The sequence below is a fragment of the Brassica napus genome, chromosome A6 (genome assembly GCF_020379485.1).
Source record: "Brassica napus cultivar Da-Ae chromosome A6, Da-Ae, whole genome shotgun sequence".
Classification (NCBI taxonomy): domain Eukaryota; kingdom Viridiplantae; phylum Streptophyta; class Magnoliopsida; order Brassicales; family Brassicaceae; genus Brassica; species Brassica napus.
The window spans coordinates 25,818,280-25,832,405 of NC_063439.1; the positions used below are offsets into that span (position 1 = coordinate 25,818,280).

The 14,126-nt window shown below is 41.0% G+C and overlaps 4 protein-coding genes and 1 non-coding gene across 12 annotated transcripts; 2 read left to right on the forward strand and 3 right to left on the reverse strand.

The window, feature by feature from the left end:
* Positions 1 to 933: 933 nt before the first annotated feature.
* On the forward strand, positions 934 to 2,026 carry LOC106396688 (ubiquinone biosynthesis protein COQ4 homolog, mitochondrial). The gene is made up of 2 exons (XM_013837160.3): positions 934 to 1,214; positions 1,402 to 2,026. The coding sequence occupies exons 1-2, from the start codon at positions 1,029 to 1,031 to the stop codon at positions 1,894 to 1,896; spliced, it is 681 nt and encodes a 226-aa protein (XP_013692614.1). The 5' UTR covers positions 934 to 1,028; the 3' UTR covers positions 1,897 to 2,026.
* Positions 1,997 to 3,153, reverse strand: LOC106396698 (protein SPIRAL1). Its single transcript, XM_013837170.2, has 3 exons — positions 2,996 to 3,153; positions 2,349 to 2,658; positions 1,997 to 2,256 (listed from the first exon to the last, which is right to left on the reverse strand). Exons 2-3 carry the CDS (start codon positions 2,628 to 2,630, stop codon positions 2,179 to 2,181), a joined length of 360 nt encoding a protein of 119 aa, XP_013692624.1. The 5' UTR covers positions 2,631 to 2,658; positions 2,996 to 3,153; the 3' UTR covers positions 1,997 to 2,178.
* Positions 3,154 to 8,233: 5,080 nt separating this feature from the next.
* Positions 8,234 to 10,596, reverse strand: LOC106396674 (cell division control protein 48 homolog B-like). Of its 7 annotated transcripts, none has more exons than XM_048781244.1 (10): positions 10,387 to 10,596; positions 10,262 to 10,306; positions 9,947 to 10,051; positions 9,765 to 9,864; positions 9,416 to 9,682; positions 9,159 to 9,328; positions 8,957 to 9,085; positions 8,784 to 8,877; positions 8,625 to 8,702; positions 8,234 to 8,561 (listed from the first exon to the last, which is right to left on the reverse strand). In XM_048781244.1, exons 1-10 carry the CDS (start codon positions 10,503 to 10,505, stop codon positions 8,493 to 8,495), a joined length of 1,176 nt encoding a protein of 391 aa, XP_048637201.1. In that variant the 5' UTR covers positions 10,506 to 10,596; the 3' UTR covers positions 8,234 to 8,492. The 7 variants fall into 7 exon arrangements, with proteins under 7 accessions (XP_048637201.1, XP_048637199.1, XP_048637200.1 ...); XM_048781242.1 differs by having other exon boundaries at positions 8,639 to 8,702; positions 9,967 to 10,051; positions 10,141 to 10,306; positions 10,387 to 10,590; XM_048781243.1 differs by having other exon boundaries at positions 8,234 to 8,530; positions 9,967 to 10,051; positions 10,141 to 10,306; positions 10,387 to 10,590.
* Positions 10,597 to 10,700: 104 nt separating this feature from the next.
* LOC106396828 (asparagine synthetase domain-containing protein 1) lies at positions 10,701 to 13,954 on the reverse strand. Of its 2 annotated transcripts, none has more exons than XM_048781239.1 (14): positions 13,789 to 13,954; positions 13,221 to 13,488; positions 13,000 to 13,139; positions 12,801 to 12,930; positions 12,474 to 12,719; positions 12,329 to 12,402; positions 12,155 to 12,251; positions 11,972 to 12,077; positions 11,811 to 11,904; positions 11,540 to 11,730; positions 11,354 to 11,453; positions 11,142 to 11,258; positions 11,018 to 11,074; positions 10,701 to 10,919 (listed from the first exon to the last, which is right to left on the reverse strand). In XM_048781239.1, the coding sequence occupies exons 1-14, from the start codon at positions 13,870 to 13,872 to the stop codon at positions 10,818 to 10,820; spliced, it is 1,806 nt and encodes a 601-aa protein (XP_048637196.1). In that variant the 5' UTR covers positions 13,873 to 13,954; the 3' UTR covers positions 10,701 to 10,817. The 2 variants fall into 2 exon arrangements, with proteins under 2 accessions (XP_048637196.1, XP_013692780.2); XM_013837326.3 differs by having other exon boundaries at positions 12,795 to 12,930.
* Positions 13,955 to 13,988: 34 nt separating this feature from the next.
* TRNAT-CGU lies at positions 13,989 to 14,060 on the forward strand. The gene has a single exon. It is a non-coding gene; the product is annotated as a tRNA-Thr (tRNA).
* The last annotated feature ends 66 nt before the right edge of the window (positions 14,061 to 14,126 follow it).

Below are 14,126 nucleotides of genomic sequence, written 5' to 3' on the forward strand. Positions count from 1 at the left end.
GCCCGTAGAGCGGGTCGACCCTAGTTCATGATAAATAAATGCTCATGAATGAAATGAATGGATTTCAATTTTGCATTCCATAATTTCTTGTATTCCGTTTTTCTTAGTTAATTCATTCATAATATTCATAATGTTTATTTTGTTAAAGTTTCAGGATTAAATCATAGTTGATACTTAAACATTTGATTATTAGTATACATATACAATATAACCTCTATAAATTAATATTTGATAAATTAATAATCTCTATAAATTAATAAATTTTGTTGGTCTCAACTTGGACCGGTTCAAAATTTGACACAAATCGATAAAATAATAAAATAATATTTTTATAGAAAATTATATATAAATATATCGTCCCATTAAAATTATAAAATAATTTATATCTATACATATTTTATATAAATAAGAATCTGTTATTATATTATTTGTTTTATATTCACAATTGAATTATATTTATATTTTTTTAACAATTAATATATTTTTGATGAGATTGAATAATATTATATCTAAAATCACAGTTCTATGCTATATAAGTATATATGATATCCACTAAAAAATATAATAAAATTAATATAAATGTCAAATTTTAAAAATAATAATTAATGTCTATACATTAAAATGAAATATTTTTTTATCCTAGAATAAATATATCTTAAAATAAAAAATTTATATAATTTTTTTGTTGTAAATTAATATCTCTATAAATTAAAAAAATTTCAAAGTCTCAAACAGTATTAATTTAAGTGTACATTGAAAATTGGACTCTACTACATTCATAAAAGTAAGATGAGACTGAAATAAAATGCGACAAAACCCATGGAGTTTAATGAGTGGGCTGTATCAACAACAAAGTTATAAACCTGAAATTACACAATTAAAAGCCCAATGTTGAATCTTATGAATAGAAAGTCCACGCGGGGGCATAAGCGCGTGTCGTCTAAATTCCTCGTCGTCGCCGTCTATAGAATTTGATCTGAATATTAAAGAGGTTCACTGTTCGCTAACCGGAGGGTTCTCCACGAACGATGACGATCGAAAGAGCTCGAGTCCCGTTGAGCCGATGGCAACAAGCTGCCGTGGCGGTGGGTTCTGCCGTCGGCGCGTTGGTGAACCCTCGTAGGGCGGATCTGATCGCCGCTCTCGGTGAAACCACCGGGAAACCAGCTTTCGAAATGGTTCTTGAGAGGATGAAGAAGAGTCCTGAAGGAAGAGTGAGTCTTTTTCTAAGCTTCTCGTCTTCTCTTATTACCACCAACTGATGTTTCATTAGCTACAGAGTAGTTCTATGGTGTTTCATTATTAGCTTTGAAAGCAAGAGACTTTGCTTATGGCTTTCCTCTTTGAACAATAAAGTTAAAGTCTTTGAGTCTGAATCTTGTCTCTTTTATCTCTTGGCAGGCTATCTTGCTGGAGCGTCCTCGTGTTGTGTCAGAGCAAGTAGGTCATGCTTGGGATCTACCAGACAACACATTTGGAGCTGCGTATGCCAAGTTCATGGGATCTAGAAACTTCTCTCCCGACGATCGTCCTCCTGTGAGGTTCATGGAGACAGATGAACTGGCGTATGTAGCCACACGGGCACGTGAAGTTCACGACTTGTGGCACACGCTCTTCGGCCTCCCTACGAATCTTATAGGCGAGTCGGCTCTGAAAGTGATAGAGTTTGAGCAGATGTATCTTCCGATGTGCATGCTTTCTGTGATTGGAGGCACCGTGAGGTTCAACGAGAAGCAGAGGTCAATGTTCTTTAGGCATTACTTTCCTTGGGCTGTTAGAGCTGGAAGACAGTGTACAGACCTCATGTGTGTGTACTATGAGCGTCATTTCGATGAAGACTTGGAGCAAGTCCGGAGACAATGGGGGATTATACCCGCTCCTCAACATCCTAAATGATGGAGTTTTCACACGTTTGAGAAAAGACTTGTACTCGGTTTTACACAATGTAATATGTTTTAGTTTCCGTTTGATTCAGTGAACTTGCATTGATGGGTAATAAGAGAGAAGGGGAAATGTTTTGGATTCATATGATTTGAACATTTTTCAGGAGAACATTACAAGATAAACGAATGACACAGGGTTGACAAGAAACCGACTTCTTATCATTTAAAGGCTCACATCAAACAGTTTAATAATGAGAATGCAACAACAGACACAATGTTTGTTTGTTTGTTATTTTTACTTGCCACCAGTGAAGAGGTAATCAAGAGATGATCCACCTCCAGGAGCTGCATGAACTTTAGTGGAAGGACGGTCCTGCACAGAGATGGAAAGCATTACACAATGTTGTTTAAGAAAGAGAGTGAACATTTCATAGAGTAATGGACACACAAAGAAACAGAACATACAGTGATGAAGTTTCCGGTGTTTTGTCCTTCAGCACGGGCATAGTTGTTGACAGGAGTTTTGATACCAGCAGGGATCTCCTTGTTGATCTTAGCAGGCTCAACAGTAGTAGTAGCTGCTGCTGTTGCACTCGCAGCTGCCGGAGCTGGTGCAGGTGCAGAAGTCCTGTTGGCTGGCTCAGCAGGAGGAGCTGGAGCGGGCTTAGGAGGAGGAGGAGCATCACCGCCACCAAAGAGATAATTGAGTGAGCTCTGACCTCCACCACAGCTGTTTCCACGACCCATTTTGAATAAAGTGATAGACTTTTCAAACCTAGTAACAAAACCCAGAATATAATAAGATAATTACAAGCTATCATCGTTCAACATTCAGAGCTGTAACAAGCCCAAATGCAAAGCCGCTTACGCTAACGAATGGTAACTCAATTATGATGTAAGCGAAGAGGACATAGGGGGAAATAAAATCGGATCTAAAACCAGCGAAAGCGAATCAACATTCTTAACAGTTGAATTTATTTAGGAAATCGTTAGAGACCAAATCTCCTATAATTAAGGTTAAAACAGCATATTCGAGGGATCAAAACAGAGGAATAATCTACGATCTAAACGAAGAAATCGAAATGGAGAAGAAAAGAGCTTGAAAACCAAACCTTGGGGGTGAAATTGGAGATCAGATCTAGAAGAAGGAGAAGAAGATGCAAACGCAGACTCAGTAGAACTGACTACAGAGTCATAAGCGTTACCCCCAGTCTCTCTATTATATAAACTAGAGTCATAAGGCGGTTTTGTTAGTGTCAGGGTACCGGTTCAATTGTTCGGTTCTTTGGTTAACCATCAATTTCAAATGCTCATAAATAGTAAAAATTTAACAGCTTTATCTGAATTCAGAAAGGTGGTTATCCAAAACCGGTCGGTAAATTTATAGGAGGTGTCATATGATTATTCTGGTATTTGGAGCTAAACATTATTCAATTAGTAGTAACACAAGACAAAACCAGTGTAATTATTGGTGCTTTTCACGAAATTCACGACGGTAACCGATAATTTCAAGTTTTCAACAGAGAGTGAGGTTTGTGGGCCATTATCATGTAATGGCCGGTCTTTGTCATTTGTCCGAATCTCATTTTCTATCATTTAAAATTTTGAACTTTGAAACCAAAAAAAGACATCTTCAGAACAATAAAAGAAAAGAGACGTTTTAAAGATTCATGTAGCAGCAGCAGGAGGAGCTAATAGTAGTTCATCATCATGTTTACTCTGGTTAAAGTAATAGTTTCCACCAGTAGCAAGCAACACTAAGCTCAATGCCCCAACCTTCCATGACAACCCTAAACCCAAAACACTGGAGGAGGAATCAACCTTCTTCTTTTCAACCTGAACTGGTTTAGAATCCGATTTTTTCAACTTCCTGAACAATGAGTAAGCTTCCACTTCTTCCACTGTCAATGCCGGTTTAAGCGACTTCTTTGCGGTTAAAAAATGGCGGTTGAACATGTAAAGGTTGTGATTATATTGAATAATAAGAATGATACAAGTAGTGTTTATATACATGAGTTAGTTTCCTAAAACAATGGAGAAGAGAATATTCACAAATGATTCTCATATCTCTTACACGCCCCCTCAAGATGGAGTGTCCGCAGTAACTCCAATCTTGTTTCTCAGCTCCATGAATCTGGCACGCGATAGAGGTTTTGTTAGAGCATCCGCTAGTTGATCTCTCGTATTAACATGACTGACTCGAAGTGCTCCACGCGTGACCTGCCCTCTAACAAAGTGATAGTCAATAGCAATATGCTTCATGCGAGAGTGGAACACAGGATTCGCACATAAGAACGTTGCCCCAACATTGTCGCAGTGTATGAGCGGTGAAGAAGGTAACTGAATGCCTAGCTCGGTCAAGAGATTGCATATCCAGGACAGCTCAGCAGCAGTGTTTGCAACCGCGCGATATTCTGCTTCAGTCGAGGATCTCGCAACCCCTCGTTGCTTCCTGCTCATCCATGATATAGGGTGATTACCCAAGTATACAATGTAAGCATTTGTAGAGATGTAATCATCCGAGTCACCAGCCCAATCTGCATCTGAATACGCGTGGAGGATCATTTTGTTGGCGGCAGAGAAGTAGATGCCATGGGTCGGTGTTCCAGCTAAGTAACGCAAGATTCGCTTTGCAGCCTGCCAATGATCATCAGTTGGTTTGTGCATGAACTGAGATAGCTTGTTAACTGCAAATCCAATATCTGGGCGAGTGAATTGCAGGTACTGTAGGCTGCCAATTAGCTGACGAAACTTGGAGGGATCCAGGAGAGGTGTGCCCGAGTCGAGTTGAAGTTTTGGAGAGGACGCCATTGGTGTTGTAACTGGACGAGCATTAGTCATGTCATATTTGGCTAAGACATCAAGGATGTACTTCCGCTGATTCAAGTGCATGCCAGAGGAAGTGCGATGAGCTTCAATCCCCAAGAAGTAATTGAGATCTTCCAGGTCTTTCACAGAGAACCTCTCAGCAAGAAGTTGTAAGACCCGCTTGATGGACGTTTTCGAGTTACCCGTGATCAGAATATCATCGACATATATAAGCACATATGTCAACTCCGTCCCTCGTTTGAGAATAAACAAAGATGTGTCTGCAAGAGAATTATAGAAGCCAAGACTGAGAAGAAAAGTACGCAATTCAGTATACCAGGCTCTCGGAGCTTGTTTGAGGCCATAAACTGCTTTCTTGAGGCGACAAACATAATCTGGTTTGTCAGTATCGATGAATCCAGGTGGCTGCTCCATATATACCTCTTCGGTTAGTGTTCCTTGAAGAAACGCATTATTCACATCAAGTTGCTGAACCGGCCAACCACTACTTACTGCAATGTCCAAAACCAATCGTAGTGTCGTTGATTTGATAACCGGGCTGAACGTTTCAGTGTAGTCGCGTCCTCTTTGTTGGTTATAGCCTTTCGCAACCAGACGAGATTTGCAGCATCTATGAGAACCGTTAGAGTAGAACTTGTTCGTGTGGATCCAACGGCAAGCAATGACATTATGATGACGAGGCCGCGGTACAAGTGCAAATGTGTCATTGCGCGCAAATGCATCTATCTCTTTGGACATGGATCCACGCCACCTCTCATCCTTGAGAGCTTGTTTGAGAGTAGTCGGTTCTGCTGGAATAATTGTAGACAGGGCAGCCATGTAGTTGTACTTCGTGTTAGGCTTGACAATCTGATTTTTTCTGCGTGTAACCATGCGATGATGATTTTCAGTTGAGGCGACAACAGCAGGAGCTGATGCTGAAGCTGTCGTTGATGTAGATGGAGGCAGAGGAGGCAAAGATGCCGTGGGTAACACCGTAGGGACTGATGGTGTTGTTTCCGTTGGTGCAGCAGTCGTAGCCGGCAAGCTACCAGTTCCAGAAGAATTCTCCTGAACCTGCAGATGAGGATCCAAGCTCGTGGGTGCCGTTGGCTGTACGAATGGCGGCTGGGTTTCTGGTGTGGTTTGGGTTGGGACAATGGTTACAGGTGGAGAAGATACAGTAGGTGATTCTTCGTCAGGTGGGGTCGGAGGTCTTGTGGCTAGACGGGGAAAGGGGAAGGTGTGCTCGTCAAAGGTGACATGTCGCGAAACATAAATGCGACCGGAGCTGGTGTGCAAGCAAAAATACGCACTCTGCGACGGAGAATATCCAATGAACACACAAGGCATTGATCTGTCTTCCATTTTGTTTGCATTGTAAGGCCGCAGCCAAGGAAAACAAAGACAGCCATAAATCCGAGTCTTGAGGTAATTTGGTTGAGTTTGGAAGAGTTTATGACAGGGAGTGTCCATGTTTAGGACGGGAGTGGGAAGACGGTTTATCAAGTATGTAGCAGTAGCAAAGGCAAAGGTCCAGTATTTCTTGGGCATGGAGGAATGGGTGAGAAGAGTAAGCCCAGTTTCCACGATATGCCTATGTTTCCGCTCGGCAATTCCATTGTGTTCTGGGGTGTGGGGTGGGGATGTAAGGTGAGAGATATCGGCTTCTCGTAACACTGATCGTAAAGAGATATATTCACCACCATTGTCAGAGAACAATGTTCCGATCTTGGCAGAGAATTTATTCTCAACGAGACTGCGGAAGGCTTTGAAAGTTTCCAGGGTTTGGGATTTGGTTTTGAGAGGGTAAAGCCAAGTATATCGAGTGTAATGGTCCACAAAGACAAGGTAATATTTGAAGTTATCAATAGAGAGAATGGGAGAGGTCCATAAGTCTGAGAAGATATATTGTAATGGTTTTGTGGAGGTGATAGAAGATTGGGCAAAAGGTAATTTATGAGTTTTATTGATGGCACAATCTGAACATAAAGTGGTTTGTGTTACAGACTTAGCAACTGGTAAAGAAAAACTGGAAACAATAGACTGAAGAATAGTAGAGGATGGATGTCCTAGGCGAAAATGCCAATCAGACAGCTTTGGTTTGGAAGAGGTGGAGGCGTAGAAGGTTTGATGGTTTGGTGGTTTGGTAGGCCATTCGTACAACTCATCCTTGGTCGTGCCTTGGATCAACGGGACCCCCGAGCTCAATTCCTTCACCTGAAAGTAAGCAGGGAAAAATTCAACCGAAACTTTGTTAGCATTGCATAAGCGATAGACAGAGATCAGGTTCTTTTTAATATCAGGGACACATAAGACATTATTGAGCTTCAACTGTTTGGTAAGAGTAGGGAGAGAGAGAGAGCCAGTATGAGTTATCGATAAACCTGATCCGTCACCAATGAGAACCGAGTCTGAACCGTTGTATGGCTGCGTGAGCTTCATGTTTTGAAGTTCACTGGTGATGTGATGGGTTGCGCCTGAGTCCATGAGCCATGCGTTGGTAGGATTCTGAGCCGAGACAGCTAGGTTGGCGCGAGGTTGCCATGGTTGAAACGGTGAGGAGTTGTAGCCGGAGTTCGAAGACTGCGCCAGTTGTGGACAACGTCTGGCGCTGTGACCAAACACACTGCAAATCTGGCACTTCCCTTGATATCCTTTGGATGTGCGAGTGTCTTGGCGCGGTGAGTTGTTGTAGGATTGCGGAGGTTTGTTGGTGTTGTTGCTCCAGTTGGAATTGTTTGATCGGTATTGTTGATTGTTGTTGTGTTGACGTGGGCGAGAAGTCGCGACATTAGCCGTTACCGGAACTGTGTTCAAAGACGTTGTGTTTTGAGAGAGGAGTTTGGCTTCCTTGTTGATCAACTTTTCATGAATCTCAACAATTGAAGGTGTGGTGTCACGGCCCTCCACTTGGTCAGTAACAGACTTGTAGTCTTCAGGGAGTCCATCGATGATGTACTCTATCTTGTCCTCATGGTCCAGCGGTTTCCCAAGGAGAGCTAGCTGATCAAATCGAGTCGTCAGGCCTCTCATGTAGTCATCAATCGTCTTGTCACCTTTGGTGAAGTGTTTGAGTTGAAGGCGGAGTTGTTGAATGTGGCCACGGCTAGGTGTAGCGTACGTCGCACTCAAAGACTTCCACACATCGTGAGATATTTTCGTGTTAGTCACCAGTGCTTGGATAGGAGCAGAGAGAGCGCCAATAAGACCACTGTAGATGAGGCGGTCTTGACGACGCCATTTGGTGTGTTCAGGGTTTACCGTGAGGATCTCGTTCACAGTAATCATCTCGTCAGGTTCGGTTTTGCTACCGTCAATGTAGCCAGCAAGATCATAACCTTCAAGGAGAGCATGGATCTGAAGATTCCAAGTCATGAAGTTGGTTGATGTGAGCTTTGTGATGTTGCTCATGTTAACATTGAGAAGAGATTTAGAGGCATCAACGACTTCGGCGGTGTTGTTGTTCATCGTGAAGGAGAAAGAAAAAAAAATTTAGGTTTTGACGGCTAAAAGAGATTAGGGTTACCGATGGCTCTTGATACCATGTAAAGGTTGTGATTATATTGAATAATAAGAATGATACAAGTAGTGTTTATATACATGAGTTAGTTTCCTAAAACAATGGAGAAGAGAATATTCACACATGATTCTCATATCTCTTACAGAACACACCCGTTGCTGCAAAGTCTTCTCTAAGCGACACTGTTCCGCTTTCTCTGCACAGACCCTCCAGCTCTGCTCCAGTAAAGAGCTCTGTTTCCTCTGCGATTCTTCTGAGATCAACGTCCTCTCCTAGCCTCATGTTGCGTTATGCACTTGCAGTATCTCTAACCGAGCTTCTACATCAGGCGGTGGCACGTACATCACCTAAACAAAGTCATAGCAAATCCAACTCTTCTGTTCAAAAAGTGATCTAATATGAGTACTTACGAGATCAAATCTACCAGGTCGCATTAGTGCTGCATCAATTGCATAAGGGCGGTTTGTGGCAGCCAAGACAAGAATTCCCTAAACCGAACACTCATCAATATCATTTTATTGAATCTATTAAAAAAGCTATGAAGTTCTTGTTTGTTTATATATATATACCTTGGCTTCTTCAAGACCATCCATTTCGGTTAAGAGTGTAGATAGAAGTCTTTCTCCAACTGTTGAACTATTGCTCGAGGAGCCCTCTTCACCTCTATAACGATCCATCACGGAAGTTAAAGAGTCTATAAACGTGAAAGCAGGAAGCTTGGAGAGATAGAGAGAGACAGAACCTTTTACAAGCGACAACATCAGCTTCATCAAAGAATATTATACTTGGTGCAGCAAGTCTAGCTCTTTGAAACATATTCCGTAACAATGCTTCTCCTTCTCCAACATACATTGAAAATAGCTCCGCACAGCTGAATCACACAAGAAAAAGTCAGTTCCTTTGCACAAGCTTCATAACCAAAAGGTGTTCCATAAAGATTATACCTTAAGGAAAAGAAGGAAGCTTGAGCAGCATTTGCAGCGGCTTTAGCAAGAGTTGTCTTTGAGCAACCTGGAGGACCGTGGAGGAGTATTCCACGCATCGGTGAAATGCCCATTTTTGTAAATGCAGCTGAGTGTTTGATTGGCCATTCAACAGCTTGCTGGAGCTTTTTCTGTCCGCAACATGAAACGAATCAGTCCCAATGAATGAGGAAGACAACAGTGTTTGAAGCTACAACTCTTTTTTTGGAAGTATTGACCTTTAAATCTTTAAGGCCACCAACGTCGTCCCATGTCACTTTAGGGATGTCAACTGTGATGCCTCTTGTTAAACTTGGACCAACCACAGATTTTGCAACCTTGAAGTCTTGCAGTGTTAGGATAAGAGAATCTGCTGATCTTTTGCTTGCGCACATGGTCGCTTCACGACATAAAGCTTCCAAATCTGCTCCAACATAACCGTTGCAAGATGTTGCTATGGCTTGGAGATCAACACTAGGATCTAAACTGAGTTTCTTCGTGTACAGCTGAAAGAAGTAGCAAACATAAAGCTCACAAGAACCAAAAAGTTCTCACTTAAGCAGCAATTTAAGAAGTTAATAATATTACCAGCAGGATTTTGAAACGATCCTCCTCATTAGGCGTGCTCACTTCAACTAAGGTATCAAACCGTCCCGCCCTTCTTAGCGCTGGGTCAATTGCATCCACCCTTGTTGACAAATCCGGAGAAAACCATTCAAACACAAAGAAAGCTAAAACCAAATTCATGTTTTTTAAGGTAAGACAAGAACTTATTAGTGGATGCTACTACAACAACTCTTGGTGGAGATGATGAAGGCTTGTTTGAGTCCATGAGTGTAAAGAGCTGCGAAGCAATACGAACATCTTGCTCTCCTCTACATTTTAAGAGCGAATCAAATTATTTCTCAGTCTCTTATAGTCTTATATACTACGGGGTAACAAATATCTGAGTGAGATACAATACCTATACACAAGTTCATAGCTTTGATGAACCCAACACACTTTGAGCTCAGTATACAACTTTGATGTACCCAACACACTTTTTGTCTGAAAAAAAAAAACTCAAGCGCTGTAGAAGAGTCTACCTTTCCGGTTCCAGGAGGGCCGTCCAGGAGCAACCCTCTAGACCACTGCATTGACGAGTTCAAGCAGAAAAAATATTAACCTGAACATAAACTGAAAAGCCAAGATTAGGTGTAAGGATGGTTACTTTGAGACCAAGAGTTCGAGCTTCGAGAGGGTAGCGGAAAGGGAAGACGATGAGTTCTCGAAGCGCTTGCAATGCCCTCTCGTTGCCGCCAATTTCTGATTCCGCTCGCCGTGTATCATCGCCGTTGATGTCCTCGCTTTCCATCAGAGTAAACGCAAGAAAGGACCAGACTTTGGGATTGAGAACCAAACCGTGGGAAGAAGATAATTACGCTAGGTGTTTTGGTTTTCTTGTAGTTTTCCAATTTTAACCCTATTATAGTTTTCAACAAACATTTGAAAACTGATGATGATGTCACATGCATCAGTATCAAGTTAGCAAAATCAAGTTTTTAAACGGGAAAAACATGAAATTGTACTCCTTTGTATAAAGTACAAGACAAATCTGTGATCTAACATCAGTTGTCTATTGATAAAATGAGCCTTTCATTCTCACGGTGCGTTGAATCTCACACTCCCGGCAGAGGCCTGGTTAGCAGCTCGGTTACTTCCAAAATTCTTCCGGTTTGATTCACGAGCTATTCTCGACCCAAACTGAAAACACACAACCATATCCTTAGTGAGACGGCGCATAAAAACACAACACAAAGGTGGTTTGAGTTTGAATTATCTTCAGAACGATCTCCTATTACCTGTATTGCTCTCTTAGGCATCTTTGCTACTTCATGTAAACCAAGCAGCTTTGCAACCTTCAAGATTTTAAACAACAATTTTCAGGTTTATAAAAGTAAAAAAAAATGACAGAAGCGTATTCACCTGTCTAAGAATCTTCTTGTCTCCCTTTCCACTTGGTTGCTCAAGATCAGTTATTTTCCACAAGGGAATGTCAAGTAGAGTCTTTATCACATCCTCATCTAAGAAAGGGAAACGCGCCTGAAAAAAAGTATTATATAAAAAACATTTGAGAACAAAGCACAAAGAGAAAAACGATATTTGAGTTTCTATCCATGGTGCTGACATATACATACCTCTTTACCATTATCTGCAATGCATCTATCATCTCGACCCAAATTTCTTTTCCAAATCCTCTGCATATCCAATTTCATTTCTTGATCCAAGGCAGCCCAGCTACAAAAGTGAACAAAGATGAGTTTATTATTAGTTTACACCCATAGAGAAGAAAACCATGCAAAGATATTTATATATATATATACCTCCCGTTTCTATATTTTGTTCTATGTCTACCATAACCAGCACATTGTTCATCGGCACCAGCGCCAACAAGCAATATTCTAGCATCAGACTTATATCTAATTCGTTGGCTATCTTCTTGATTGTCACTTTCTTCGTGAATCCAACCATCACCTCGAGCAGCTAGCCAGAGTGCTGTTCCTATGTTAAGGTCCTACAACATTGCAATTTTGGAAGAATGTGATGAGAAACCCTCAAGTCTGGAAAAATAACCCTCACGGCTTTGAAGTTTACCATGTAAGTATCAGCGGGGTTTATGAGTGACATAACACGCTTTGTCTCCAAGGTTAGTTTAGACAGATCAGCATCAATCTCGACAAGCTTCCACCTGAAATTTCCACAGCAATATTAAGTAAAAGATATGTGCATTTATAAAAGGTAATCAAGAGTTGAACCTTCTCAAGGGTGCAATCTTTTTAAGTTCTTTGATTCCAGCCTTGGCGGAGATCCTATCAGGAGCATTAGGACCATCAAAGCTAACATTAAGGAGATCAACTTCATCTGAAAGAAGAAGAAAAAAAAATACAGTTTTGAAAATTTAAAATTAATTTAAAACAACATTGCAGAAAAATATTTACATTTTGGATCAAGGCACTGATCCAACAGGGCAGCGAGAATCATAGAATCCAATCCACCAGAGAAAAGAACAGCTACTGGAACAACATCTTTTTCTCCCTGTTCATGACAATAAGAAGGTGTTTCTGAGGTAAATATTCACAGATCATGTAAAGCAATCATTAGAGAGCTCATACCTGAAAAATGCTATGTAGTGAAGTTCGCCGCCTCACTGATTCCTTTAGAACAACCAAAACTGTCTGCGCGAATCCTAAACCTAAACCTTGTCAGGAATATGAAATTTGAACAGAACTGGAGGAGTCTGAAGAACTTAAGCAGTACCTGAAAACGTTGAAAGAGCATTGTCTTTCTCTCCTTGAATTGAAGACATTGATAGATCTTCAGGTCTTGGTACAACTAAATTCCTTTCCCATTCAATCAACTCTTTCCACATGTTATGTCTCCATTCATGCTTTGTGACTTCACCACGTATACCGGATTCTGAAACCCCAAAAGACATGCTGTACACCCCACATGGAAGCTCTTCCCAAAATCTATGAATGCTATCACTATTTTCAGAGGCCAATCCTGCCAAAGAACAGATAATACTTAGGCTTGAAGTGTACATAAAGAGACAAACTTAATCTACTAAGCAATACAAACCAGAACCATTAGCAACGGAAGAAGCTGGTGAAGAAGACGATAGAAGAAAACGAGGGTCTTCCACAGTTGGCCAGTGAACAAGGAGGCTCCTCCGACCAAAAGCATCTTTACCAAACCATAGCGTTCTTGAGCTTTCCTGATAGAGAAGAAGTTTGTAAGAGCAAGTAAAATGCTTCGGAAAAATAAGTGCAAGCTACAAAAGTACCTGCCAATATATAATGGCCCAGGGGCCTTTAATCATTGAAAGAACATCTGGAACTAAAGCGTTTGCCTTCTCTAAAGCCTCCAAAAGAACTTCAGTATCATTATCAAAGCTACTGAGTTCAATTCCTCCAAATACTTCTCCTGCAGGGTAAACATACCAAACTACCAATTTATATCGTAGAACTTAAAACAAATATAGAGAGCTTAAGAAGAAAACCACACCATTATAAGCAAGAATGTTTCCAGAAGAATCAACCAATGGCTGGATTATAGGACTAGTTCCTCTAAGCTGCAATGTGGAACCTATAAAATGCAATTCACCGGATGTAGTAGCATTCTCAAGGTTACATGTTCCTTCGCCAGCCTCAAAAACAGAGAGAGTAACAGGTTCTTGAGCACAAGTTGGTTGAAGAAGAATCTTCTTTTCGCCTACACTATCAGGACCTCTTTGGCTTAGCACAGATTTCACATCTTCAGAAGAGAATTGTAACTGGTTTAACCAAGAAGAACACCAAATCAGCAAGCAATTCACTCATCTCTTAATACATTATAATTATCCATCAATATACAGAAACTCAAAAGAGTGATATTTTCTTTCAACTCAGATGTCAAAACAGAGTTTTGAGATTCATCCAACGGACAACAGCATAAGAGCAATGGGTACTTGAAACAGAGCAAAGCCATTAACTTCAAACTCAAAAGCTCAAAAGTTTCAAACTTTTAAACGCTCAATAATACAATAAGAGATCAAAGTAACTCATCAAAAGTGAGGTTGGAGAAGAGATTTTACTCGTTCGAAAGGACGATCGGAAGGAGAAGAAAGCGTCGAGAGTTCGATACGAACGCCGCACACTATAACTGCAATCCCACACATAATCTCCGGCGGCGTCTCTCTCTCTCTCTGGCCTCCTTCACGTCAACAGTAAAGACGAAGTTGCTTTAGTCTGCAAACATAGAATTAAACTCGACGTTTCAAGAGTTGATCAAAGTGCCTCCGTAGCATAGTGGTATTGCGTTCGCTTCGTAAGCGAAAGGTCGTGAGTTCGATCCTCGCCGGGGGCTTCTTTATTTTTATTATTTGGTATTTTCACCCTGATGAACACGAAAGATAAAACATTCCCACTACTC